Below are 24,071 nucleotides of genomic sequence, written 5' to 3'. Positions count from 1 at the left end.
TTAACGTTGATGCGGCTTTCTCCCTCCTAAATTCTTTAGCTTGTATTGGGTGTGTGGTTAGGAACGACATAGGATCCTGGGTTCGGGGTTGGTCTAGGCGACTTCTTGCCCCCTCCCCCTTCGTTGGGGAGGTCTTAGCCATTAGGGAGGGTCTTAGGGCCGGCCTTGCGTCTATGGATCGTTTTATCATTGCCTCGGATTGCCTTAATGCGGTTACTTCTATTTTGAGTAAGGCTTAGCCTTGTGGTCAATTTGCTAATGTTATTCTTGAGTGTAGGGATCTCTTGGATAGCTCCCCCCGCTTGAAGATTGTCTTTGAGAAAAGATCTGCTAATGCTGTTGCGGATGCTCTTGCCAAAGCCGGTTTAGTTGATAGTAGTTCTAGTAATGGTTGTATTATTTGGGACGTTGCCCCACCTTTCGTTCTTCGCCTTTGTAATAGTGACTTTGTAGCGGCTATCGAACCGCTTCCCCCCGACCCCCCCTTGATTTTCTTGTACTCTTGTACTCTTGGTTTAATTTATGCACTTCTTTCTTCCAAAAAAAAAATTAAGATATCGAGTTCAAGACGTTGATTATCTTCTTTTCCGATATGTACTTTTTAAAGGTTAAAAGTTAACGAGTTGCAAAGAAACAAGAGCTAGAGTTTGAATTAGCGTTAAACATCAGGAGGAAGATTTTGTATTGCCTTTATAGTTCTACTCATCTTCGATTTAAATATAAAAGGAATGGTGCAAAGTGCAAACCAAATAAAACTTTTGTTTATCTAACTCATGCAATTGTGTAAATTTTTTTTTTTTTTTATTAAAAGGCGGGGTAAACCCCGAGACCTACAGCGAGTAGGGTCCCAAACAAGTTTACAAAACGAAAAACAACACAAATAAAAACAAATAAAAAACTTAGCAATTGCCAGCATCAAAACTCAAGTCGCGGAGTTGTCCTTTGCCCTATCATTTTCTCCTTCCATGTTCTAAATATTTTCCAATTGTTCAACCATTCTTCTAAGGTATAAGGTAAACCTTCTTTCCACGATTTGCACCACAACCCAACTCTTAAAAACAGCTTGTCTACAATACACGGCCAGTTAGGAGTTTTGTTCTCGAAAATCGCTTCATTTCGCAATTCCCAAATAATAGTAACTATAGCAATGAAGAATACGTCCCAAAGTCGTTTCTCAAACCCGACAAAGTGAGAGTCACACCATATCAGAAAAGCATCATCAATCCCACCGGGACAAATCCATGCCATATCCCAAGCCTCACAAATACTCGTCCATAGCTTCCAAGAATACCTACAATGCAAAAACAGGTGTTTGGCGGTCTCCAAATCTTCACAACAAAAAGTACACATCGTCTCCTTCCAAGCCATTTCTTTCCACTTAAGCATCCTATCCTTAGTGTTCACCTTATTCCATAGTATTGCCCAAAGAATTATCTCATGCCTTGGTGGTGCAAGTCCTTTCCAAAGACGGCTGAACCAAGGCTTACGCTCTGCTCCATTGTATTTCAAGTTATAGAAGGCATCAACAAAAGTTTTAGCCGTGTAGCATTCTGACTTGTCAAAAGCCCAGATATGGCAATCATTTTTATCCCTTAAAGGTTTGTAGCCCTCAATCATCAAATTTAAATGGTCTAGTAGTGATAATTCTCATTAAAATAATCTTCTTCGCCATTGAAGCTGCCAGACCCAATCATCGCCTTGCCAGGTACCCATTTCAGCCACACACTAATTTTTCTGAGTCGACACATTAAAAAGTCTCGGAAACCCTTCTTTGAGAGTTACACTGTCAATCCAAAGATCCTCCCAAAACCTGACCGTATTACCTTTTCCAATTTGTATCCTGATACCCTACTTTGTGACTTTTCCAATGTCCGTATCCCAATCACTGACAGAGCAAATCGACTTCCATAGGCCAAACTTAGCCACCTTTTCTTCACTTCTAAACATTCCTTCGGGGTTGAGTTCGTGAATTGAACAAATAATTCTCTTCCAAAGCGCCTTATGTTCCACAGAAAATCGCCACCACCACTTGAAGAGCATACTTGCGTTTTTAATCTGTAAGTCACCCACGCCTAGGCCACCCATCGCCTTTGGCAGTTGGATAATATTCCAGTTCATCAAGGGAACAATATCACGCCCATTGTTTCTTCCCCAATAAAACTTTCTTTGCAAACTGATAATTTTTTTCAAGACGCCTTTAGGAATCTTAAACATAGACATATAAAAGAGAGGCAGCGAGTTCAAGACGGATTTAATGAGGACCACTCTTCTAGCTTTTGAGATTATCCCCGTCTTCCAACTAGCCAGCCTTCTCCTTATATTTTCCACCACTGAATCCCAGGTCGAGAGTTTATTCGGGTTAGAACCCAGAGGAATACCCAAATATTTCACAGGTAGTTGTACAACTTGACAAAATGACTTCCGAGCATTTGATTCTCCCCACTCGCCGACACTTTCCTAGTATTACGAGAGCATTTCTTAAAATTAATAGTGAATCCAAAGAGAGAGCGCTGAAAGTTGTCAAGAAGCCTCTTGATATTTGTCAAGATTTGAGAAGTAGCGGACGAGAATATAAGAGTATCGTCTGCAAATTGTAAGTGACTTAAAACAACCTTGTCCTTACCCACTTCTAAACCATGAATTAACCCCATTTGAATTCCCTTAAGCATAACTTGATTGAAAGCCTCACATTAACAAGAACAGAAAGGCGAGATGGGATCACCTTGCCTGAGGCCCATTTCCATTTTGAATGGTCTGGTGGGAGTACCATTAATAAGTATAGAAATGGAAGCTGTAGATAGGCATGTGTAGATCCATTTTCTCCATTTGGACCCAAAGCCCATGGCTTTCAGTATGTAGATAACAGATTCCCACCTTACCGAGTCGTACGCCTTATGAAAGTCCAATTTAAGCAAGACTCTGGTTCTTTTAGTCTTTTTAAGCCAATGCACCACTTCATTTGCAATTAAGGCGCCATCCAATATTTGCCTATTCTGTACAAATGCAGTCTGAGTCTCACCAATTAGACTAGGTAGTAGGCTTCGAAGCCTCTCAGCTAGTATCTTTGAAATCACTTTGTAAACACAGCCGACCATGCTAATTGGCCTGAAATCCGTCATTTCAATTGCATTATCCACTTTTGGTATAAGAGTTACCCAAGTATTATTAATCTCTTCTGGAAAATGACCTTCGATGAAGAACTGTCTTACAATTTTCGTAAATTCCTCACCAATAGTGCCCCAACACTTCTTGACAAATCTGAAGTTAAATCCATCATAACCTGGCGTTTTACCACCGTCACAATCCCACACAGCCGCCTTAATCTCCTCATCATCGGGAACACTTTCAATACTCGAGCTTTGATCGCGTGATATCGTCACAAAGGGTAGGGAACCAAGTGCCTCAACATCAGTAATATCTCTTCTATATAGTCTTTTAAAGTACTTTACTATTTCCTTCCTTATTCTCCTTTGATCTGTGAAAGTGCTGTTCTCTACTTGTATAGCTCCGATGAAGTTTCTTCTTTTCCTAATTGAGGCCATTATGTGAAGATATCTCGTATTCTTGTCCTTTAATTTCAAGTTCTGAACTCTGGAAAGTTGCCTCCAATATCGCTCCCTTCTTGTTAGCCATGTTTGAAGAAGGGAGAATAAGGCTTTTCATCTAGCAATGAGCAACAATTGTGTAAATTCATAACTCTTAGGTTGAAGAATGTTAGGGTGCAAACCCATGTCCCACATCGGTAGAATAAAGATGGAAGCTCATCTTTATAAGTGTCTACAAAATATAATAGTATGAGGCCTTTTGGGAAGGAGCCCAAGAGTAAATCCGTGAGGGCTTGGCCCAAAGCGGACAATATCGTACTATTATAGGTTGTGGACACCGGTGTGGGAAATAAGTCTGTATACTTCCCTTAAACTAGAAGGATTATAACGATTTAATAAAGATGATCAATGGTCATAAAATAAAATACATAAACAAGAGTAAAGGATTCAGAAATAACCTTTGGTCCTAGCAAATATGGCGTAAGAACAATATCAAAATTGATATTCGCCTATTAGTTGCACCCAAGACGATCTGAGATATGCCCTTTGATTATGCTAGAAATCAATCTAAAATTTTCTGTAAAATTTAATTGTCTTTGTGTTCTTGTGATGAGAAAGAGGAGGCAAGGTCAAGAAAAAGCATTAGGGTAGAAATAATTCTCTACCTTTCTTTTTATACAAACCGAAACTTGGAGTCAATTAGGAAAAGAAAAACTTTCTCTAATTTCGGCCAAGTGAACCGAAATAATTAGGAAAGATATTACTCTCCTAATTTTCGGACAATGTTGACCGAAATAAGGAATAAAATTTCCTTATTTTTGGTCTTTCCAAAAATATATAAAGTGTGTTAAATTGTCATCTAGTGAGGATCGAACCCATGACCTCTTGGCTTGTGTACCCTCACTATTACCACTATGACACATTCAACTTGTTGATATTAAATACAACTGATTATATTTAATTACGAATTAACAGATTAATTCGTCCAAACTAACCTTATATATATTTAATTAAATATAACTTATTATATTTAATTTACGAATTGACCGTTAATTCGTCTCAACTTAATATTATTTAATTTTCATTAAATAATTATCTCATCAACACATTGACTAACTTTTTAGTCATTTTGGGCATCAATGTAATTATATTTCTATAACCACATTTCTCAAATACGTCCTATAGGTGTGACCTTTAGGGACCAATTGATCACCGTCATCTGTATGATAATAACGTCAAACTTTCTAGCAAGCCAACCGTTATTAGGTAAACGTTAATCAACTGATTAAATATACGAAGTATACCCTTGTGAACCTGTAAGACATTTACATATGTTATCACACTAATTTGTGGAGGACACAAGCTCCAACAAACTCCCACTTGTCCTCACAAGTGTATGTGCGATAACCGATTCTCATATCCTTTAAAATTTCTCCCACTCAATGTAAAACAATTTGCAAATCCGAATTCACAAAGGTCGTATTTTACAAGCGATCATTATCAAGAGTGGTTTTCCCGACTAGAGAGTAACTTAACTGATAAACGAATCAACATTCGAGCATGGCCATGCATTTCAGTTACAACTCCTCGAGTGGCCCTGAGAAATAACTATACCTGATAAGGGTTGGATATTTTCCTCAACTCGAATCCTGCAGATGTAAGCACAGTATGAAATGACCCGGAAAAAATCTACTTAGCCCCAGTTACGGTAGACCGTGAGAAAGAAACCAAAGTCACCCAAAAACTGCCTTAATCTCAAGAGACAGTTGATAGTCAAAAGAATCGACTTTAGGAACACAATGGATGTCCTATCCACGACCTGGCACCGAATGTTATTAAACATTTAGGACTCCATTACGTTGTCACAAAAAGTTGTCCTACGAGGTATCGTCATAATCTCGTATCTGTGATCGATCAGTCAACCGTTTGACTTATGGCTCGTTGAACCCACCATCAATCGGCTGCACAATATAATAGCCGGAGTTATCAGCTCACATTGGCGATTACGGACCAAAACAAATATAATGTAATTCAGTTCACTTTGTGGCGTTCATTGTTGTCAGTACAATCCACATGAAAAAACAAAATATTATATATATAAAACGATAAAGTTATAAATAATATATGAAAAAAATAATGTATCAAATCCATAATTAAGTACTACAACTTAGGAACATGTTTAATTCCCATGGAATTAACATGCCCTACATGCTTATCATAATTCAACGGTTTGGTGAGAGGATCTGCGATGTTATCATCCGTCGCAATCTTGTCAATCACTATCTCTTCTTGCTCCACGTAATCACGGATCAGGTGAGCCTTCCGAAGTACATGTCTAGATTTGTTGCTAGACTTTGGCTCCTTAGCCTGGAAGATGGCACCTCTATTGTCACAATAGATGGTGATCGGGTCATTCGAACTAGGAACTACCGAAAGCCCTTGTAAGAATTGACGCATCCATATCGCTTCCTTTGCTGCCTCCGAAGCGGCATAGTACTCGGATTCAGTGGTAGAATCTGCTACAACACTCTGTTTGGAACTCTTCCAGCTGACCGCAGCACCATTAAGAGTGAAGACGAACCCGGACTGAGATTTTGAATCATCTCGATCCGTTTGGAAGCTAGCATCTGCGTAACCGGTTGCGCATAGTTTAGTATCGCCTCCATAAGTCAATACCCAATCCTTAGTCCTCCGTAGGTACTTGAGGATATTTTTGACTGCTATCCAGTGTGTTTCACCTGGAGTCTTTTGGTACCGACTCGTCATACTCAATGCATATGCCACGTCTGGACGTGTGCATATCATGGCATACATGATCGATCCTATTGCAGATGCATAAGGAACACGACTCATGCGCTCAATCCCTTTAGGCGTCGTGGGTGATCGAGACTTGCTCAACGCATCCCGATCGTCATAGGAAGGTTCCCCTTCTTGGAGTTGGTCATGCTGAACCTCTCAAGAACCTTATCCAAATAAGACTCCTGACTAAGTGATAACGTCCGTCGTGATCTATCTCGGTAGATACGGATTCCTAAAATGCGTTGTGCCTCACCCAGATCTTTCATCTGGAAATGGTTCTTCAACCATTCTTTAACCGAAGATAGGAGAGGAATGTCATTCCCAATCAAGAGTATGTCATCGACATACAATATTAAGAACACAATATTGCTCCCACTCGACTTGATATATAAGCATGGTTCTTCGACCGATCGAGTGAAACCATACTCTTTTATCACTTGGTCGAAACGATGATTCCAACTCCGAGAACCTTGCTTAAGTCCATAAATGGAACGCTTAAGCTTGCATACCTTCTTAGGATGTTTAGGATCTATGAAACCTTCGGGTTGCACCATGTACAACTCTTCCTCCAAATAACCGTTTAAGAAGGCGGTTTTCACATCCATTTGCCAAATCTCATAATCATGAAATGCGGCAATCGCTAAGATTAACCGAATGGAACGTAGCATGACTACAGGTGCAAAAATCTCATCATAATGCAATCCTTGCACTTGAGTGAAACCTTTTGCCACAAGTCGTGCCTTATAGATATCTGGTTGCGTGTCTACATAACGCTTTATTTTGTAAAGCCATTTGCACTGTAGAGGTTTTACCTTATTAGGTAAATCAACTAGATCCCATACGTTATTCTCATACATGGAGTCCATCTCGGATTGCATGGCTTCAAGCCATAGCTTTGAGTCGGAACATGCCATAGCACCTTTATAGGTTGCGGGTTTATTACTTTCTAGAAGTAAAACATCATTCTCCTCGACCATACCAATGTATCTGTCCGGAGAATGAGAGTCTCTACCCGACCTCCTAGGTTCCTCAGGAATATTAACCGTATCATCAGTTGGAGGTACAGCTTCCTCCATCTGTTCCTCGGTTGTTGGTTCTGGAATCTCCGACAGCTCGAAGGTTCCATTACTCGACTTGTTCTCGAGAAATTCTTTCTCTAAGAACGTCGCACTAGCAGCAACAAAAACTCGATGTTCGGTTGGCGAATAGAAGTAATGACCAAATGTTCCTTTTGGATAACCTATAAAGTATGTCTTGACCGATCGCGGGCCGAGCTTATCCTCGTGTCTCCACTTGACATAAGCCTCGCAACCCCAAACCCGAATAAAGGACAAGTTAGGTACCGTTCCCTTCCACATTTCATATGGAGTCTCGTCAACAGCTTTAGACGGACTTCGGTTAATTATAAGAGCGGCTGACAAAAGAGCATAACCCCATTATGATTCAGGCACTACTGTGTGACTCATCATGGATCGAGCCATATCAAGTAAGGTTCGATTTCTCCATTCGGACACACCATTTAATTGAGGTGTTCCAGGTGGAGTTAACTGTAGAGCGATTCCACAGTCTTTCAGGTGTTGATCAAACTCATTTGAAAGATATTCGCCACCCCGATCTGAACGGAGTGCTTTAATCTTTCTACCCAGTTGGTTCTGTACCCTATTCTGGTATTCCTTGAATTTCTCAAAGGACTCACTTTTATGCTTCATTAAGTGGACATATCCGTATCTACTCAAATCGTCCGTGAAAGTGATAAAATATCTATAACCATCTCTAGCGGTAATTGACATAGGTCCACATACGTCCGTATGTATGAGTCCTAATAGGTCACTAGCGCGCATTCCAACACCTTTGAAGGAAATTCGAGTCATCTTGCCAATGAGACATGATTCACACGTGCCATATGCAGAAAATCCGAATGAGGGAATAGTCTCATTATCGACGAGTTTCTTTACGCGTTTCTCATTTATGTGTCCCATTCGACAATGCCATAGATAGGTTTGATCTTTGTCACCAACCTTTAATTTCTTATTATTCATGTGTAATACTTCCGTGGTTTGATCTAAGATATAAATTCCATTCATGGAAACTGCTTTGCCATAAATCATTTCATTAAAAGAGAAAATACAACTATTATCCTTTATTGAAAATGTAAAACCGTCTTTAGCAAGTACGGAAACAGAAATAATATTCTTAGATAAACTGGGTACATAGTAACAGTTATTTAAAGATAACTCAAAACCACTAGGGAGTTGGATTACATATGTTCCCTTCGAGGCAAAGAACAACTCGTGCTCCATTCCCGACTCGCAAGTCCACATCACCTTTTTCGAGAGGTATGATGTTCTTTAGGCCCCGCAAATGATTACACGATGAGAACCACAACCAGTATCTAGTACCCAAGTTCAAACTTGCATGGTTAATCTCAATCATATGAATATAAGATGACATACCAACAGAACGACGCGGCTCGCCTTGATGTCCTCACGGTGGACGGGACAGTTCCTCCTCCAATGTCCAGTCTTGTGACAATGGTGGCACTCTATGTCACCGCCCTTGCTCTTTGTCTTGCCCTGTGAGCCACTAGTCTCACCAGGCGCACTCTTACCGTTTCTTGGCTTCTTAAACTTTGGCTTACCTACAGCTAGGTCGCCATGAGCCTTGCACTTACCTTTACCTTTGTTGTAAATTGTGAGAACATCCTGCTTCATACTCCCACTCAGTTTCATATCCTTCTCGGTCTGTACGAGAAGGGAGTGTAGCTCATGAGGACTCTTTTTCAAGGCATTCATGTAGTAGTTCGCCCTGAAGAGGGCAAAACCATCGTGAAGAGAATGAAGCATTCGGTCAATGACAATGCTCTCACTGATTTTACAATTCAGTGCCTCCAGCTTCTCGACATTCTCAATCATGTGAAGAATGTGTGGGCTAACCGGTTGTCCCTTCTGGAGTTTCGCATCAAAGAAGCGACAGGTATGCTCATATGTAACGATTCTCGGTGCCTTTGAGAACTCGTTAGTGAGCGTGGTGAAAATCTTGTTTGCACCTTGGGCAATGAAGCGTCTCTGCAAATTGGTTTCCATTGCAAAGATGAGTACGTTCTTTATCGCACCCGCTTCCATAACGAAATCACTATAAGCGAGTGACTCGTTGACTCCTGCATTTGGGCCTGGGTTGACCGGTATTGGCTCAGTTAAATACATGAGCTTACCGTCAGCAGTAGCAGCATTTCGTAGTGCCACCTCCCAGTCCGCAAAATTGGACCCATCATTCTTCAGTCGAGTGGACTGATTCATTTGGTCCATAAACATTTTTAGCCAGGACGAACGATCTAGTGTGGCACTAGGCATTGGGATTGCGTTATTTCCAGCCATTTGTTGTAACAAAGATATCGATAATAAACGTGTTCTACATCAAAGAAAGAAGAATAAAATAATAAGCATGTGCATCATTTTGATTTTAAGTCTAATGAACTAATGTCATAACGCGAAGACTCAAAACATTTATACAATTGACCTCCCTCAAGAATTATATAAATGACCCTAAGACTCAATTCTCTGCAAATTGATAAGCTAACCTTTTAGCTAATTCTACCGTTAGAATTCTTGGTCGATAAATTTCTGTAAATTCTATCTTTAGTCCATCATAATCACGAGAAACTCTTCGGACTATGATGTTGAGGTAAACGAAGTCAACACAACTACTTACCCAACGTAGAAGGGGTCATATTAGGCCTACCGACGAAGAAGGGATTCATAAATGTTTGCCCTTATAAAGACTAATCTCAATTTCCGTTTTAGAGGAAGATCCCATCAACTTTTTAATTCATTTTAAGTGAACTATAATCTAGCATGCGAGAATGATTTAAACTAAAGTGATGGCTTATAGACTGTGACATCTGCATGTCCATGAAAACTAACATACAACTATATGAGTCAATTTTCATGCATTTTAGTAGTAGGTGGTTTGGTTTTAGGCGGAATATGATGCAATTACTAGCAAGTGAATGAAAAGCAATAAAATGAAAAACGAAAAAAAAAACAGTAAAAGTCCTAGTGTGGCCTATCCTATCAAAATGAACAATAAATACAAGTTTGGAATCCATCCTTGGACCCGAGAAGCTTGTCTTGATGTTCCATCTTGATCCATGTAGCGGGAGTGAGCTTGAATCTTCATCTTTAGTCTTCTTTGAAATTACAATAAATAAAATTACATAATTGACCTATTAATTACATTCTAATTTCAAAACCCAAAACTAAAATAAAGGAGATTCGAGATCTCATAATTACATAAAAATCATGTTTCTTTCATTACGAAAACATAATTGACTAAGGCCACACTAAGTATTACAAATTACAACCGATTGCAAAATTAAATACGTAAATAAAATTCATTCATTCGATTCATTCAACATAATTAAAAGCATCAACTAAAATAAATTAAACATACATAATACAATACATTAATTATGTTGATTAATTTATCCAAACCACCTATTTAAATTAAATTAAGTAACAATTCCGCAATTTAATCACATTAATTTCATTTCAATCCATATTAAACTTGTAATATGAATTCTATCCGTCAAAATTTTAAACCGCTTTAAAATAACTCGGTATCTTTAAATTGTGAACCGATTCACAATAACTAATTGGCCAAAAATAAATAAAAAAACAAAAACCAATTAAAATTGGTTCGGCTGAAAAAAATAAACAATTTTTTTTTTAACAGCTACTACACGGCTGATCATAAAAAAACAGCCCCTTCCCCCTTTTTTTATTCGGCAATTAAGAAAAGGAAAAAAAACTTTCCATAATTTTTTTTCGAAAAAAAACTTTCCTTCTTTTTTTTTTTTTTTTTTTTTTTTTTTTTCTGATTCGGTAATAGAGGAAAAATAACCTAAAAACGTTTTTTTTTCATGGCATACCTAAAAAAATGAGCCGTCAAAATTATTTTCCTTTTGCGGCAAAAAGCCCTAATACAAAAATTGATGAAGAACAAAGTTTATAGTTGCTAATAGAACATGGTTTAGCAAATGAATTAACAATCATGATTAATCTTATATGCTAAAACTATATAGCAAAAACAAGTTCTTGTATCAATGACATGATGATACTATATCTATTCTAACTTAATCTGCATTAAATCAAAATTTCCCAATAATTCATATGATAATTTTAACCGATTAAAACAATGATATGATCAAAAGAAATTGAATATAAATCATCAAACAAAAGGAAAAACGAAATAAAAAAAAGGCCGAAAGAAAAAAGGTCTCGGCTAAAAAAAATTTTTAACCGAAAAAAAAACAACGAAACCCTAATTTATTTTCTCGAAAATTAGGTTATAGTTTACATACAAAATTTATGAAAATCATCAAAATTAAAATCGTGGCCTATTGCTCTGATACCACTTGTGGGAAATAAGTCTGTATACTTCCCTTAAACTAGAAGGATTATAACGATTTAATAAAGATGATCAATGGTCATAAAATAAAATACATAAACAAGAGTAAAGGATTCAGAAATAACCTTTGGTCCTAGCAAATATGGCCTAAGAACAATATCAAAATTGATATTCGCCTATTAGTTGCACCCAAGACGATCTGAGATATGCCCTTTGATTATGCTAGAAATCAATCTAAAATTTTCTGTAAAATTTAATTGTCTTTGTGTTCTTGTGATGAGAAAGAGGAGGCAAGGTCAAGAAAAAGCATTAGGGTAGAAATAATTCTCTACCTTTCTTTTTATACAGACCGAAACTTGGAGTCAATTAGGAAAAGAAAAACTTTCCCTAATTTCGGCCAAGTGAACCGAAATAATTAGGAAAGATATTACTCTCCTAATTTTCGGACAATGTTGACCGAAATAAGGAATAAAATTTCCTTATTTTTGGTCTTTCCAAAAATATATAAAGTGTGTTAAATTGTCATCTAGTGAGGATCGAACCCATGACCTCTTGGCTTGTGTACCCTCACTATTACCACTATGACACATTCAACTTGTTGATATTAAATACAACTGATTATATTTAATTACGAATTAACAGATTAATTCGTCCAAACTAACCTTATATATATTTAATTAAATATAACTTATTATATTTAATTTATGAATTGACAGTTAATTCGTCTCAACTTAATATTATTTAATTTTCATTAAATAATTATCTCATCAACACATTGACTAACTTTTTAGTCATTTTGGGCATCAATGTAATTATATTTCTATAACCACATTTCTCAAATACGTCCTATAGGTGTGACCTTTAGGGACCAGTTGATCACCGCCATCTGTATGATAATAACGTCAAACTTTCTAGCAAGCCAACCGTTATTAGGTAAACGTTAATCAATTGATTAAATATACGAAGTATACCCTTGTGAACTTGTAAGAGATTTACAAATGTTATCACACTAATTTGTGGAGGACACAAGCTCCAACAACCGGTGCAGCAGAGGCCCAACACGAGGTATTCACGCTTCCTCACAACAAGTGGTATCAGAGCCACTTGGGCTCGGTCCAGGTGGCAGTTTGATTGACAATGACGTCAAATATGAGGTCTCAGTTTGGTGTGCCGAAATTTGACGGAAAAAGTAGCTTCACCCTCTGGCAAAGGAGGATGAAAGACCTTCTGGTTCATCTTGGCTTGGCTAGAGCCTTGAAGGGGGTCAGTGGTAAACCGGAAAAGATGAGTGATGATGACTGGGAATAGGTGTGTACTAAGTGTGCTAGTACCATCAGGTTGTGTATTTCAGATTCAGTCATTAATTGCGTTCTTGATGAAGACTCTCCATCGGCGATATGAGAAAAATTGGAAAAGTTGTATATGGCTAAAAGCTTGACCAATAAGTTGCTTTTGAAGCGGCGGTTGTATCGGCTGAGGATGGATGAGGATGGAAATCTTATTGGGCATATGAACATGTTTAATGGACTCTTAGATGAGTTGAACAAAATCGAGGTAAAGTTGGAGGACACATATGAAAATTATGTGGATACAATCTTGTGCGGGAAGGATACCATTACTATGGATCAAGCGCAAGCAGCTCTATTGTCTTTTGATGCGAGGAAGAAGGACAAGGCTGGGGTGCACAGTGGCAACGGAGATACGGCTGCAGTTGCTCATGGTGGGAGAGGTCGATCATTAAACAGGGGTGATGGGTCAAAGCATGGCCGGTCTCAGTCCAGGAATGCTTCTACAAGCAAGGATGTGAAATGTTACAAGTGTGGTGAACTTGGGCATATGAGGAGGTTTTGTCCTAATAAAAGCGGGAAAGGCAAGAGTGACACCAACTTGGTTGTCGGTGAAGGAAGTGAAGGAAGTAGTAGCTGTTTCTTAACTGATGGTGATGAATTACTTGCGGTCTCAAATGGGCACGATGCTTCTTCTAAGGAGGAATGGATTTTAGATTCGGGTAGTGTCAATCATGTTTGCTTCCGGAAAGAATGTTTTGAAGAGCTCCAATTGGGTGTGACTAAGAAGTTGAGTTTGGCGGATAATTCAACGGTGGATGTCATGGGTATTGGGGTGGTGAAATTCAAGACTTCTAATGGGGTGGTGCACTGATGTGACCATAATTAGGGCACATTTAGTCCCCTAATTGAGCCTATTTTGCATACTATTATAGCATTTCATGGCCATTTTATCCGTCAAAACCTTCCTATTTGCTTTTCTATCGCATTTCATATGTTTTGTAGAAAAGGAGATAATAAGACGGAAATTCCCGTCTTTCGTGCATATTTGGAAGCTTATTGATGATATTAGATGGACTAGTATGAAGAGGAGGCAAGAATGATGACCAATGATGTAGGAATAAAGAGTATAAAGAAGGGTCATAAGGTTTAAAGCAAGGAGGAAAAGCAAGGAAGCCATTCATGAAGAAAATTGCTCGGAACGCAAACCAAGGGTTGCTCCTTTGGCTCTGAAAATATTCTAGATGGAACGGCGTCGAAAAAATAAGCGATCTAGGCTTTTGAATCACTCCAATAGGAGTCCGGATGAGAAAATGACGTCCGTTTTACAATCCGAGTTCAAACAAAGAAGTCAGACAGCAATCCGCGCGTCTTACGCTGAAGACGCTCGTCCCCTGCTACAATCCGCTCGGATTGCTCCCAATCCGCTCGGATTCCCTTGGTACAATCCGAGCGTCCCTCCTTGAATTCGCTCGGATTCCCCTCAACAATCCGAGCGTCCCTCTCCTGAATCCGCTCGGATTGCACCGCCCAAATCCGGCCGTCCCGACTCTAATCCGCCCGGATTCCTTTACAAAGATAATTTCGTCCTTCAAGCTTCAATGAAAGACTCCCTTCCTTCGAAAAATACCGGAGTCTCCTTGCTCAAACTTAAAAAGTGTAATTACTAGTTTAGCCCTTAGTTAACCCTAATGCATCCACCTAATTTCCACTATAAATACCCCATCTTTGTAATTAATCAAGCATGTTGTTTTTAGGTAGAAAATCCTTCTTTAGATTAGATTAGGAGTAGATTAGAATAGATTACTCTTTAATATTTCCACAAATTACACATTAATCTCTCCTTAATTATTGTTCAAGTTTATTATTCAAGTTTATTATTGGGTAATTGAAGATTATTGGGTTATTATTGGAGGATTGACAACCCTTCCAATCAATCATCAAGTTTCTTCTTTTATTCTTGCATTATTATTTGGAATCTCCATAGGTATAATCCTCTTAATCCTTGTTTTAATTATTGTAAATCTTTCTTACTTGTTCATCATGTTTTACCTTGTTAATATGATTGACAACCTTGTTAACATGCTAAACTTGATAATGAGTGAGTAGTCTCTTAGCTAGGATTAGTGGGTAATTAGGGGAAACCAACATGGGATTGATTCATGCTTAATCTAATATGTTTTCATAATTAAATTGCTTGCTTGTTGTGATGTCAACTTTATGCACATGTTATGTTTGATGAAATGCTAAGCCTATGAATCCTTGCATTTTTACCATCTATTATCTACTCAACTTGACTCGTAAGATATAAACCAACTCGAGTCTTGTTAGACCATGCATAGAAGTTGATTAGGAGGAAAGTAAGTCGACTTGTAGGTGTTGTACAATCTAATCGATTCGGCTCCGGGACCCAACTCTTCCTAAGAACCGTAAGATATAACCCAAATCGGTTTCTCCACAACATTAATTGCTTGCAACTTTATGAACATGTTTGTATGATCAACACCATGAATCCCCCATGACCCCATGATATCCTAGCACTTTTAATCATTTGTTTACATCCTTCTTTTATTGCTTGTTTTATCTTATTGTTTGCATTAGTCTAGACACAACTACAAACCCAAACAAATCGTGACACTAGCATAAATTAAGATAGATAGACTTAGAACCCAAAGCACACCGTCCCATGGATCGACCTCGACTTACCACTAGCTAGTTGTATGTTGAGTATTATAAATGTGTTTGATTGGATGAGTGACGACATCGTTCCACATCAAAATGGCGCCGTTGCCGGGGACGGTGCTATGTGATTAAGTTCTTACTTGTTTGTCTATTTTAATTGTGCTTTCACCTTGAGGAACTTGTTCCTCAAGGATTGTTCTTACCATTTTTGTGTAGTTTCCATGCTTGTAGTTATCTCCTTGTCTTAGTTATGATGACTCAAGACTTGACATATGGAGTATGTGGTGGATCTTTTGAGTATGACTATGGGTATGGGGAGTTTGAGGAGCAAGTCAACACAAACCTACCTTACTATTTGTACAACGAAAATCCTAACCACTACCCCAATTTTTCTCACCAAAATTACCACACCCAATATCAACAACAACCACCCACTCAATACCCGTTTAACAATGAACTTCAATTGCCACAATACAACCATTTTCACACCCACCCACAACAAAGAAATGAACCCATTCAAAACATGATCCTCCAAATGATGGGAGACCAACAAAACTTCTTCAAACAAATGCTAGAAGAGAGCCGAAAAGAAGAAGATGTTCTTAAAAACATCGCTATCCAAAGAAAGGAATTGGGGATTCAAATTGCCCAATTAAAAGAATTCCAAGCAACCCCTCACCACCGCTCTTTGGATATTGAGCATAAATGCGAGTTTGAAGTAGTGACATTTGACATGGAAGATGGAAAGTGGGAGGAGCCAAGTTCCTTGAGCTCTTGTGACTATGAGAGTGTTGTGTTTGATGAAGAAGACATGAGGTTGACCAAACCAAATGTTCTTAACCTTTGCGAGTATGAAGGTGTGTCCTTTGATGTGAACGGTGGGGTGTTGAAAAAAGAGTTAGATGAAGCCCCCATTCATGATTTACGTGAAGATAGCAACAATGATGATGAACCTATAGGAGAGATTCACAATATCACCTTACTTGAGGAGCCTATCCTTGAGACATTTGAGATACCTTATCATGAAGAAGAACGTCCTTCCTTTATCCTTCATGAAGACCACTTGGCACCTATCATGGAGCCAATGATCATTGAAGAGGATATCTTAGATCTTCTTCAAAAAGCCAAAGTGTCTTACAAGAGTTATTTGGTGAAAAAGCTCAAAGAGAAAATTGCTCGTGAGGCTACTTGTGAAGATTTGGCACCCATAATCTCAACTTCTATGGTATCCGATCATCAAAGTCATGAAGACTCTCCTTCCACCTTGGAAGGATTGAAGAATCAAAATGCTATCATCATCACCAAAATTGAAGGAGAAGTTGGTAAGTGGAAGTCCACGGATGGAAATGAACCACACTTCATGCTTAATCTTAACAAGAATCATGGATGTATTTACTTGAAGCATCGGGAAAGCTCTAGTGCCAAGGACAAGGTGAAAGAAAGGATATATGACAAACTTCCTTGGCCAAATTTCATCTTCAAGTGGAGCAACCCATACTTATGCTTGTTTGGAGCTTGCTCACAAGCTTTTGATCTTCTACTAAGAGCCTTGAGCTCTATGGACAAGAATTTCTACAATTTGAACTAGTTTGGTGGAGTCCTACCTCAAACCACCATTTGTAAGATATTTCTTGAACCCTTTTATTTTGTATAATATTGTACATTTTATTTTTGCATTTAATTTCTTGCATGAGAGAGAAGAGAGAGAGAGTCATCTTACATGTTTCCTAAACAAATTTCAGAAAAGGATAAGGAAAAAGAGAAAATCAGTGAAAAAGGGGTCTATCATTTCACGACAGAAGAAAGAGGAGGAAAAATGAAGCAGAGACGCTCGGATCCAAGCAAATCCGCCCGCCCAGGGCCCGCGGAAAAGAAAAGCTGAAACTGAGGAAGAATCCGAGCGGATTCAAAGAAATCCGCCCGTCCGATATAATCCGTCCGTCCTCTTCACGGGACGCCCGTCCCGAATGTCGCCCAAAAGCAAGATTTTAATCTGCGCCAAAATCCGTGCGGATTATCAAGAATCCGCCCGTCCTGATCAAGACGTCCGTCCCGTACGAAATCCGCCCGTCTTGTCCCTGCTTCTCAACCAACAGATTTCTCTGTTCTATAATCCGTGCGGATTCTACAAAAGACGCCCGTCTTCCCCATCGAGAATCCGCCCGTCCCGACTGCAATCCGCTCGGATTGTACTGTTCATGCGAGAAAAACGGGTTAGGTCCAACCCTATCCGTTCGGATTTCCCTCTTCTTCTATATAAACACCCCCCTTTCTCCCTCATTTCCTCATCTTATCAAACCCTAAAACACTCTCATCAATCCTCGAAATCACCTTCATATCCTCAAAAACACCCACATCACCCCATCACCAACATGAGTTCAAAGGGAAAGGCCAAGAAATTGTTTGATTCGATCGGAAAGTAGCGCAAGGGATCATCCTCTTCAACACCACGAGATGTGATAATGAGGGGAGGTATTGAACAACTCAACAACTTCCAAGAAGTGGTCTTCCTATCCGACAACCACCGCGAAAAATTCGTCGAGCTTCTAGGTAAGAAATACGAACCTACTCAATTTGTTGACACTAGGGTGTTGGAAATCCTTAAGATAAGGTACCCTACCGAGATGTTCTTCAATGGCCTTGGCATTGGGGACCTTTTCCATGCTCATGAAGAGACTTACCTTAGTCTCACCCTTGAGTTCTTGAGTAGCCTTCGCATTATAGCGGATGCCCGCAACAATTTAGGCATGGAGTTTAGGTTATGCAACCGAGACCATGTTCTTTCTCTTGAGGAATTTGCCTATGTTTTTGGTCTTCAAGTACCCACCGCCTATACCGAAAAGCCCGATAATTTTAATGTGGATTTTCTTTGGAAAGCTATCTCCGGGAGGGACTTTACCAATATAAAGCGTTGCTATACATTTGCTATCCAACATCCGGTGATTCGATTCACCGAACGCTTTGTAGCCGGGTGCATCAATGGAAGGTACGAGCAAGATCGGTGTACTCTCATCGACTTAACTTTTCTTGAGTCTTATTTGAATGTTCGAGCGGTGAGGCGTTATAACTTCAATACGCCACTTGAGATACTCACTAGGTTCCATGACTTTGCTCAAGGGACGTCTCAACTTAAGACCTTCGTGATGGGAGGTCTAATTACAATTTTGGCTAAACACCTTTGTCCCGGGTTCAATGCCCGAGGGGCCTATATTCCTCTTGAAGGGAGGACTTTGATTGATGAGCACACCATCTTCTATAGTCACCGATGGTGCAACTACACTCAAGATGGGAGTGTGGAATGGTACACCAAGGGTTGCACTTCGATGATCCTTGAAGGATGGAAGATACCGGGCATTGACCCAAGATTGAGTCCATACTCTCCTCCACCAAGTTACCTCCTTGATATCCAAATTCTTGAAAATCCCCCTCAAAGGGAAGAGCCACACCGTCAACCACCTCGTGGAGGGCCGGGCATACAAATGCGCCCACCTTCCTACGTCCCTATCCCACCTTACCCTATTCCGCATACCCCTTTCCAACCTAAATCCCCAATACCCCGGGTATTAATGATTTGATGGCACTCATGAATAGAGTGGACCTTGGGGTGCATAAAGGGAGGGAAGACAACTACTTAGCCCTCTACCCCCAATACTATAACATGGCTCAACAAGGGTATATTGACCCCAATGGTCCTAAGCCCTCTTGGGCACAACCGGAGCTCTTGTTCCCAAATTATGGGGACCAAACTTGGAGTCGCGGCGATGGAGGGCATTCTAGCCAAGGTGGAGGGTACTCGGGTCAAGGAGGAGATTTTGACCAAGGAGGATATTGGGGCCAAGCACCGGGACATGATCAAGCCGAAAGCTCTCATGGTTATGGCTACGACCAAGATGAGGATGACGAGTGAAAGAGGCCTAATTCACCACTTCCATTTGTATGATACCCATCTCTCCCTCTCTCTTTTATATTTACATTGCATTTAGTATAGCATTTAGCTTGCATGTGTATTATATTTCATATTGCATTTGCATTAGTTAGTCCATTTACATTAGTTTGCATTGTAATATATTTCACATGATTCATATAGATAATTGCATGTAGACTAGAATTCATGCATAGTCACTAATGAACAATCCTATTCTTTTCTACACTAGAAATAGTGTTTAAATCGGTTTGGGGAGGTTTGATCATAGGTGACTTAAGCATTTATCATGCATCATATAGTATAGTTTAGATTGCATTCGCTTGTTATATATGTCATATAGAATTGCATTTAGTTAGAGCATGCATTCATTCATATCATATCATTGCATTTGTACTTTATTTCAAAAAATCAAAAAATTCAAAAACATGTTTTCCTTTTTATCCCCACTCCTACATGTACATTGAGGACAATGTCCAAAATAAAGTGGGGGATGGGAATTTATATTCCAAAAATGTATAAAAATTGAAAAATTTCGAAAAATCACAAAAATATGTCTTTTAATTTCATTAAAACACAAACCATAAAAATTTGAAAAAATTGAAAAAATCAAAAACATGTTCATTTCCTTTGTAGTATAGGTTTGTATATATTGTTTTGTATATATTGTGTTTGTCCATCCTTTTTCACATTGATTGACTACGCCACATCCGAGACATGAGGATATTGAAGACCGCATGGTATGATCTTTCCAATCTCCTTTTTCCTCTTTATGTTAATGACTATGTGGCTTTATTTTGATTGATGTGGTATAAACAATGTGAACTTAGGACTTGCATTTAGATTATATGTCATATTAGTTGGTAGAATCATTTGCATTAGGATGTTTATATGTTAGTTGCATCATGGCATGTAGTTGCATGTTAGAAAAATTTTGCGAAACCGTCTACTTGGGAAGCTTGACTAGTGTATATAGGCCCTAGTAGATGCTTTTTATTCTTAAGACTTTGCTTGTTAGAATACTTGTAAAACACCCTAGGATGTGTCCTGCTAGTATCCTTTGACCCATGGATTAAGGCCTAGTCAAGAGTACCTTGTGGTGTGATAACTCCTTGGCTACCGTTTATTCCAAGGTGACCCTTGAAACCATGCATCCATCCATCGTCCATGTTCTACCACATTTTTGTCATCAAAGGGAATGGGCACAAAAAGAAATCAATTTGAGTTCAATGAAATGAAAAGTGAAAGAAAGTTTGCAAAAATGCATCAAATGAAAAGAATAGCAAAAATAGAACTCCTAAGCTTCAAATACAAGGCACCCTCGTTACTAATTGGGGTGACTTTGAAAATGTTCAAAAGAAAATGCAAAAAGTTGAAAGTTGTCAAGTATTGAAATGCCAAAAAATCAAAAGAAATGGCAAGAAAGTGTTCTCAAATGTTATACGCCACAAGAAATTGGGGGGAAAAACAACAATGAAAGCAAACTCCCAAAATGAAACTCAAATACTATCAATCCCTTTTCCATCTTATCCATTTTTGTGCATGGTAGAGAGGGGACGACCCTTCTTCTTGTCTAGGCAAGAGGGGGAATTCCGCGATCCTCCAGTGTTTCTAACACCATAGGGAGTCTACTCTTGACAAAAGCATTTAACGATTGAGGACAAAGGTACCCTAGCTTGACACAACTTGGAGGTGATTTATTGGTATCCTTCTAGGCTTAGTAGTTTGAACAAATTGCATCTATGAAGGATTGTGTACCCTTGAATTGCTTCCCTTGTAGATAATTTCCGCAACTTAGATGAGGAAAGTGGCTATTCTTTTGTAGATGCATCCATTATTTGATTTTGTGTGCTTAATGATTGGATGTGTTGCCATTTTGGCAAGACCCACCTTGCCTTACAAGAAGGCATCCTACCTCGTGGTTGTCTTGTTGTGAGTTGAAGGGGCGGAGTGAGACCCGCTAATTGTCTCATATCGGCTATGTTATTAGGTTAGTTTAAATAAAGGTCTAGTTTTAGTCACCTCTTTACTCGGGGCGAGTAAAGGTTCGGTTTGGGGATATTTGATGTGACCATAATTAGCGCACATTTAGTCCCCTAATTGAGCCTATTTTGCATACTATTATAGCATTTCATGGCCATTTTATCCGTCAAAACCTTCCTATTTGCTTTTCTATCGCATTTCATATGTTTTGTAGAAAAGGAGATAATAAGGCGGAAATTCCCGTCTTTCGTGCATATTTGGAAGCTTATTGATGATATTAGATGGACTAGTATGAAGAGGAGGCAAGAATGATGACCAATGATGTAGGAATAAAGAGTATAAAGAAGGGTCATAAGGTTTAAAGCAAGGAGGAAAAGCAAGGAAGCCATTCATGAAGAAAATTGCTCGGAACGCGAACCAAGGGTTTCTCCTTTGGCTTTGAAAATATGCTAGATGGAACGGCGTCGAAAAAATAAGCGATCTAGGCTTTTGAATCACTCCAATAGGAGTCCGGATGAGAAAATGACGTCCGTTTTACAATCCGAGCTCAAACAAAGAAGTCAGCAAAGAATCCGCGCGTCTTACGCTGAAGACGCTCGTCCCCTGCTACAATCCGCTCGGATTGCTCCCAATCCGCTCGGATTCCCTTGGTACAATCCGAGCGTCCCTCCTTGGAATCCGCTCGGATTCCCCCTCAACAATCCGAGCGTCCCTCTCCTGAATCCGCTCGGATTGCACCGCCCAAATCCGGCCGTCCCGACTCTAATCCGCCCGGATTCCTTTACAGCATAATTTCGTCCTTCAAGCTTCAATGAAAGACTCCCTTCCTTCGAAAAATACCGGAGTCTCCTTGCTCAAACTTAAAAAGTGTAATTACTAGTTTAGCCCTTAGTTAACCCTAATGCATCCACCTAATTTCCACTATAAATACCCCATCTTTGTAATTAATCAAGCATGTTGTTTTTAGGTAGAAAATCCTTCTTTAGATTAGATTAGGAGTAGATTAGAATAGATTACTCTTTAATATTTCCACAAATTACACATTAATCTCTCCTTAATTATTGTTCAAGTTTATTATTCAAGTTTATTATTGGGTAATTGAAGATTATTGGGTTATTATTGGAGGATTGACAACCCTTCCAATCAATCATCAAGTTTCTTCTTTTATTCTTGCATTATTATTTGGAATCTCCATAGGTATAATCCTCTTAATCCTTGTTTTAATTATTGTAAATCTTTCTTACTTGTTCATCATGTTTTACCTTGTTAATATGATTGACAACGTTGTTAACATGCTAAACTTGATAATGAGTGAGTAGTCTCTTAGCTAGGATTAGTGGGTAATTAGGGGAAACCAACATGGGATTGATTCATGCTTAATCTAATATGTTTTCATAATTAAATTGCTTGCTTGTTGTGATGTCAACTTTATGCACATGTTATGTTTGATGAAATGCTAAGCCTATGAATCCTTGCATTTTTACCATCTATTATCTACTCAACTTGACTCGTAAGATATAAACCAACTCGAGTCTTGTTAGACCATGCATAGAAGTTGATTAGGAGGAAAGTAAGTCGACTTGTAGGTGTTGTACAATCTAATCGATTCGGACCCAACTCTTCCTAAGAACCGTAAGATATAACCCAACTCGGTTTCTCCACAACATTAATTGCTTGCAACTTTATGAACATGTTTGTATGATCAACACCATGAATCCCCCATGACCCCATGATATCCTAGCACTTTTAATCATTTGTTTACATCCTTCTTTTATTGCTTGTTTTATCTTATTGTTTGCATTAGTCTAGACACAACTACAAACCCAAACAAATCGTGACACTAGCATAAATTAAGATAGATAGACTTAGAACCCAAAGCACACCGTCCCATGGATCGACCTCGACTTACCACTAGCTAGTTGTATGTTGAGTATTATAAATGTGTTTGATTGGATGAGTGACGACATCGTTCCACATCAAAATGGCGCCGTTGTTTTAGGACGGTGCTATGTGATTAAGTTCTTACTTGTTTGTCTATTTTAATTGTGCTTTCACCTTGAGGAACTTGTTCCTCAAGGATTGTTCTTACCATTTTTGTGTAGTTTCCATGCTTGTAGTTATCTCCTTGTCTTAGTTATGATGACTCAAGACTTGACATATGGAGTATGTGGTGGATCTTTTGAGTATGACTATGGGTATGGGGAGTTTGAGGAGCAAGTCAACACAAACCTACCTTACTATTTGTACAACGAAAATCCTAACCACTACCCCAATTTTTCTCACCAAAATTACCACACCCAATATCAACAACAACCACCCACTCAATACCCGTTTCACAATGAACTTCAATTGCCACAATACAACCATTTTCACACCCACCCACAACAAAGAAATGAACCCATTCAAAACATGATCCTCCAAATGATGGGAGACCAACAAAACTTCTTC

General features: G+C 38.9%; 1 protein-coding gene across 1 annotated transcript; it reads right to left on the bottom strand.

Annotated features, from left to right (window-relative positions):
• Positions 1-915: 915 nt before the first annotated feature.
• Positions 916-1,617, bottom strand: LOC141588644 (uncharacterized). The gene has a single exon (XM_074410077.1). It carries the CDS (start codon positions 1,615-1,617, stop codon positions 916-918), a length of 702 nt encoding a protein of 233 aa, XP_074266178.1.
• Between the last annotated feature and the right edge of the window lie 22,454 nt (positions 1,618-24,071).

This window comes from Silene latifolia, chromosome 6, assembly GCF_048544455.1.
Source record: "Silene latifolia isolate original U9 population chromosome 6, ASM4854445v1, whole genome shotgun sequence".
Taxonomy (NCBI): domain Eukaryota; kingdom Viridiplantae; phylum Streptophyta; class Magnoliopsida; order Caryophyllales; family Caryophyllaceae; genus Silene; species Silene latifolia.
Note: the sequence above shows the minus strand (reverse complement) of the source record. Positions and strands in the feature narration are given on the sequence as shown.

Bases quoted from the DNA above. Each gene is read 5' to 3' on its own strand.
- LOC141588644 (XM_074410077.1), bottom strand. From the start codon at position 1,617: ATGATTGAGGGCTACAAACCTTTAAGGGATAAAAATGATTGCCATATC.